General features: G+C 40.5%; 1 protein-coding gene across 4 annotated transcripts in view; it reads right to left on the bottom strand.

Annotated features, from left to right (window-relative positions):
- The window catches only part of HERC4 (HECT and RLD domain containing E3 ubiquitin protein ligase 4), a 29,348-nt gene extending 23,332 nt beyond the window's left edge, over positions 1–6,016 (bottom strand). The window contains exons 1-4 of one of the 4 annotated variants that reach the window (XM_005428501.3): positions 5,857–6,016; positions 4,356–4,645; positions 1,544–1,703; positions 421–497 (exon numbers count right to left, since the gene is read on the bottom strand). In XM_005428501.3, coding sequence (XP_005428558.1) covers positions 421–497; positions 1,544–1,703; positions 4,356–4,581 — 463 coding nt within the window. In that variant the 5' untranslated portion in view covers positions 4,582–4,645; positions 5,857–6,016. The remainder of the gene's footprint in view (positions 1–420; positions 498–1,543; positions 1,704–4,355; positions 4,646–5,856) is intronic. The other 3 variants (XM_031063221.1, XM_031063223.1, XM_031063222.1) reach the window with 3 other exon arrangements.
- Positions 6,017–6,391: the final 375 nt, after the last annotated feature.

Genomic DNA, 6,391 nt, shown 5'->3' on the forward strand with positions numbered 1-6,391 from the left:
GACATGGCATTTTAACTATGGAAGCACCAAAAACCAGAGGCTTTGCCACAATAAAGCACACAAGGAAGTCAACTCCTGCCAGCCTCAGTAACTTGAGGTTACAGGTTAAAACAGACCAGTGTGAAAGACTTGGGACCAAGAAAAAGAAACAAAATAAAAAGGAAATCACGTGAAAGCCAGATGATGAGAAAAAACCAACACACACACCCCCTGAAGAAATAAAAGCACAACTCAACATCCATTTGTACATTTGTTTTTCAAATTCAAGCTTCCATCATTCAATTACACAGCCCCTACCAACCTGAAATCCCATCTGTGCTAAGTGGTAGCATGTTTAATAAAAAAAAATAAAATATATCTTGAAAACCTTTGAAGTCCCTGGTACAAAATTACACAAAACTCCAGGAGGATTTGGCTTACCTTTTGAGAGAGCTAGTGAGTGATAATAACCACAAGCAACTTGGACAATCTGGATCTCTGATAAACTTTTAATATTTCTATTGGAGTAAGAAAACAGAGAAATAATTAAGCTACAATTAAGCTTTATTTCACAGTACGAAGTAAAGGGTAATATACAAAATGTGAATCCTTTTTACTGAAGTATACTAAACATCCCAACTTTAATTAGATGCTAATTAGTAAAATCTGAAGACAAAACTGCTGTTCTTCTAAACCTTCTAAGGTCAGGTTCTGCCTTATTTTCAAATAGATCAAGTCTGTAAAAGTCCATAATGAAGAATTAGGGAGGTTCACCTGCTGGGAAGGTGATCTCACACAGGTGAATGGAGGAATGAATACAGAATACAAGAAGAACCTCATTCTTACTTTCCAGTTTCAAAAATTCAGTTTATAGACCTAATACATGCCGCACAATATTCTAAGGAAGTTGCAAATACATGCACATGTGCACTAAAACTAATAATGCTTTCCACTTGGGATGAGAAAAAAGTTTCTAAGGGCCTGTGGCTTTTAAATTGGATGAAGATAGAACAATTTTTAATATTATAGTCATGAATTACTAAGGTTCAAAGGAATTGTCACTTTTGTGTGTGGACTTCAGGTAGCTGGAATGCTTATGGCATTCTGAAAACAACCCTGGCCAACATGAATTGGTTTAACTAGAAGGTGTATTATTCAATCACAGCTGAACAGCTTTGGGGTGAAAACTGAAGTACAAAGATAGGACAGCAAATGCACCTTCTTCAAATTGAAAGTTTAACTACTTCTCTTTAACTTCTCTTAAATGGCATTCATACTCTTTAAAATACCCATCCTATGTGTCATCGTTAGGGGAGGACTACTAAAAAACCAACAAACAAAACACCCCAAAAAGCAACAAACCAAACCAAGCACACCTGTAACACATTTCTCACAGGACTTTCTGGGAAAGGAAACTGTCCACACACAGCTTTCAAGTGTCATAGCTAATATACATTTTCTATATTTATATGGCTTTACCTGTAACAACAGAATAGCTTAACCAATGTGATTTAAGCACATTATTTAAAAAAAAAAAGGCAACTTATTAAGTGCTATTTTTAACCTGGGCACTCTGACGCATTCCTCTGTTCCTGGCAAGCCAAGCTGTCCATCAGTAGCCAGACCCCAAGCGTATACCTGACCTTTGTCATTTAATGCAAGAGTGTGGGCTTCTCCACATGACACAGCTACAATATTTTGGGCATCCAGTGCACCAACATGCTCTAAAAAAAGGAATAAATAAAATTAGTTGGTTAAAAAAAAAGGCTAGTAACAAGCTAGGCTTGCTCCAAACAGTTTACACAGTACTAAGACATCAACTAAGCACATAAGTTCTGCTGCAACACCCTTTATTTAAAATTATAAACATGCAATTCCAGGAGAAATGAGTTAAATTTGACACCTTGAAGTAACCAAGTGATGACTGTTTCTGGAGCAATGCACAAAGTGCACAAAACCTGCACCTCGATCCTAACGGATCCTTCTAATCCTGCCATCTGAAAATGAGTGCAGGAACTCAATTAGCAGTAAGGTCAAATAGATTATTGTCAAATGACTACACATGTAGACATTAGGTAAGGGGAAAACATTCCACCACAGCAAATTAAATTCACCTATTCATTATTAAGAAAGAGCCTGCAAAACAAGGCAGGGCAAATTACAGACTAAAGCTACTGATTTTGCAATGAGCTACACAATGTCTTCTTTATAATGCAAAATACTGTAGAAACAGATCCTAAAGAGTAATTTTTCTAGACATACAGTGACACCTCTGAAAAGCACACACTAAAATATCTCTGATTTTTTTCCAGTAGCCTGCACCAATGCATTTGGAAACACTCAAAGCCTGGTTTTGGGTTTATGATTTGTGATCAGAATAACATTTCAATTCCAGCAATAAGCAGAGCAATATCATCAGGGCCTGTTGTTAAGGTTGGAATTTTTAATAGTTCCCTTAAATAAGGGACTGCTTGGACATTTTACTCCCAGTTTTCAAATACAAATTCTATTCCAGCCTAAGAATGGCACAGCACTGGAAAAGCCTGTGTATTGTCAATGTGATGGGCACTCTAAAGACAACCCAGCCCAAGTCAGCTTCACAACAGTAGCTCACATTATCTGCAGCATGACAGGCACTCAGCTTCCAAAATAAACTAACACGGGCAGCAGATATAAGTTCTTTCTTATTACATCCAGCTGGTCTGACTAAAGAGGTTACCAGCCCAATTCACCCATCAGAGCCTCCCACAGCTCTGCCAGTGGGAGAGGCCATGGAAGCACTCCCCAGCTCGGGCACCAGCACACAGATTAGCTCAGGCAATCTCCCCCAGCTGCTGACCCAGCCAGCCTGACTGCCTAAAATGGATTAGGGAACAGACATGCAGTGCCCATGGCAAGCAGAGCTCTAGAAGGAGGAAAGAAGAAAGGCAGTGGGACAAGGAGGTAGCAAAGACACACAGTCAGCGACAAAATTATCTTCAGTTAGCAGAAACACATTTAAAAGAGAGCATCCACCCATCTATAAAGATACCAAGCCTCTTTGGGCTGTGCAGCTGAAGTCATCCCAATGCTCTGACTTCATACAACACTCAGCAGAAATATCAGTAACCTCTGGGTGAAAGGAAGATTAGGGAGGACATTACAATCCTCATGTGTCTGAGCATGTTAAAAAAAAATAGAGTAGGTCCATTACATATGAAAGGTCATGCAAATTAAATGTCAGATATTTTCATTGTAACCTTTAGACTAAAAGACAATTCGGCAAAATTTTCAAAGTGGGCAAGAAGCATCAGAGTAAGTTTGACATGCTGAGCTTCTCTTCATGAAGCAGATGTGTGCACAGGATTAAAGTTTACCAGTTTTAATATCCACATACTGTTTCCCAATAGAAGTCCACATTAGTTAAAAAAAAAAATCAAGAAAATCTTTAATTGGCACGAAAACTGAAACTCTGTGTAAAGGAGAATTACTAAAATACCCCATGACACCTCATTTCCATTTGAAAAATTTGTGGCAAATATTGAGCCAAGCAAGTTGTGAAAGTGCTCTAGGAATGATCAGAACCAAGTCTCAGTAAACCTTTCCAGTCTGCTGTCTGTGAGCAGAGTGAGCAGCACTGTTCCTGGCTCTCAGCACCAGCTATGACTCACAGGCAAGCTCTGAAGGGAGCCCATGTGCACACTCCTCTGCAGTCCCTGCAAGATGTTTACCCAGTTCTGCTCCAGAACTGCACTAGGAGGGAGCAGAAACACACACCAAACAAAGGTGGGAAGAAAAAAAAAGCCCAAAGAAGTGTTACACAGCATCCTTTAGGCTTTTCCACATCCTCTCCCCGTAGTGCTGCTTATGCTGCTAAGTCTTTCATCAAAAGTTTTATTTTTAGTTCTTACAAAAAGAGAACATTGCTTCAATCAGACCTGCTGTACACCACGTATTAGACAATTAAAAACTGCATGTTTCTCTGCACTGATACGCCAAATACTCATTTTCACCATATTCCAACAGCCAAACCCATACACACAGACAACACCAACCCATGGATTGCAGCAGGTCAGCTCCCCTTGAGAGTAAAAACAGCCACTGAGTCTCCCACAGCCATGCTTGAAACCAAAACTAGTGGCAGTGTCCAGCTGCACAGCATGCAAAACCATGGGGGCACTGCCATGTTTCACAGCTGTTTGTTTCCAGCTGTCACAAGAACCCACCCCAGCAAAGCAATGCTTTCCCAGTCAAAAAGATGTTCATTCTTGGAAGAACTGCTGTGCATGAGTCTGCGCCATGCAGACACCGGCAATCTTGGCTTTGATGAAGCACAAAAACGAAAGCCACACCCACCACCCCACAGAATCACCACAATTCACCACTTCTACACTTACCAGGTCTTTTCCTGGCTTTGTCATGCCCTAGTTGTCCCAGATCATTGCATCCACATGTATAAACTGTCCCATCATCCAGGACAAAAACAGTGTGTCTCAGTCCACATCCTACATCTCTGACCCTTTTATTTAGGAAAAAGTCACTTTTTCTGGGCTCTAAAACAATCTCTTCATCAATTCCACCCAATCCAAGCTGTCCAAAAGATGCATTGCCCCAGCACAACATGTTTACACTTCTTTTTATCAGAGATCTTCCAACTTCACTTTTCTAGAATATTCCTTCTGTGTAGCTGTTGAGAAAAAAGGAAAATGTACATTTTTCAGTATTGTCCCCAACATTTACATTACTTTCTACACAGCATGTAGTCCATGAGCTCACTTTCTCTATACCAATGTATTCAAACCCTGAATTTAAGAGTGTGATTTGCTTTCTTGGGACAAGATTTCCATTAACTCTGCAGTAAAATGCTTTCTTTCCCATTTCAGATACAACTTTTAAGACGTGCGTGCAGGTCACTGGTTTTGCATAACTTTGTTTCAAAAACTTAAAATATCATTCTTTGTAAAACTTTTTAAATCCCTAATCCAAATTTATACAAACTTGCAGTTGCAACCAATTCCAGCCAGTGAAAACGACTTCAAATATCTTCCCAGGGGACAGTACAGGCTACTTTCTTTACTCGAGGAGTTGCATGACTCCAGCAAGGACTGTGTATGGCCTCAAGATCATCACCAAACACAACACTTGACTCACAGCTTGGAAAAAAATGGTCAGCTCTGATCAATCCAGTTATGCAACACAAAGTACAATACGCTGTGTCAGTCATTGCATTTAAACAACTAGGAGCCAACCGAACTCACAATTTAAAAGAAAATAAATAGCTGAAACTCAAGTCCCCAGTCTTGCACTGCAATCAACAGCAGCTACAGCTTCAGTTACTCAGCAGTAGCAGGAGGCCACGTGCACAGGCTCCCCCAAGCAAGTCCACACCCCTAATCCCTAAATTACAATTATCAGTATTTGTGCTGACAGACTCTGTACCTTTTTGGAAAGGATTCAAAGCTGCCCTTCTCTTTCGTTTGCAGTAGTGCATACAACAAAAAATCGGCGACAATGTTTTCACTACTACTTACACCACGTTTCCACAATAGCAAGTTTCCCTGCATTTTCAGAGCAATTTAAAAGTCAATGTAATCTAATGAAAAATTACTATAAATTTTCATCTGTGACCATTATTCAGAAGACGTTCTGCAGGGTCATAACGTGTATAAACTACCTAAATCCCAAACTGCTTGGAGAAGCAAGCCAGCACTTAACATCTAAGCGTTACGTACACCAAAGGGCAGAATTCTTGCCAGCACAACAGGATAAACTATTTTTCTCTGCAAAAGACAAAATGCAATAAACAAGACACTTATTTTTGTGACCACATAAAAACCCCAAAAGCAATACCGAACGAAAAAAAGCCAAAGAGCTTAAAATATATTGCATTCTGTTTACCTATCTCAGGAGGTGAGGCATGATCAAATATTTCCCTAGCTATATCCTACCACATTCAGAAGGGGACATCGAAATGACGACGTCTTCAGTTAAGCCATAGCTACGCAACAGCACACCTCACACATCTGGAGCGGTGACTTGCTTCAACCTGCAACACAAGAAATCAGGAAAGATGTATCACTATAGTTCTTCGAGATTTCTATAGTCAAAATTCAGTATTGTCCCCAACATTTACATTCCTTTCTATATCTCCATCTTTTTATCTCCATCTCCGGCAGGGAAAAAAAATAAGAAAAGTTCTCCTTTCTGTTGAACTATATATGTATTTCCACGGAAGGCGGGGTTGTTTTGTTTTGCATCATTTAAGAGCCAGTAGCCAAAGTTCTGTACTTTGATCTCAAACCACGGCACTCTTCCACCCCTGTGCGTGGTCACCAGAGCCAACTGGCGCGGTCAGCGCCTGGGTACCCCCGCTCGTGGCGGCGCTGCCCGGCGCTGGCACCGGCCCGCCCGGGGCAGCCCCGCACTCGCCGCG

The sequence above is a fragment of the Geospiza fortis genome, unplaced genomic scaffold, assembly GCF_000277835.1.
Source record: "Geospiza fortis unplaced genomic scaffold, GeoFor_1.0 scaffold614, whole genome shotgun sequence".
NCBI classification, from domain to species: Eukaryota; Metazoa; Chordata; class Aves; order Passeriformes; family Thraupidae; genus Geospiza; species Geospiza fortis.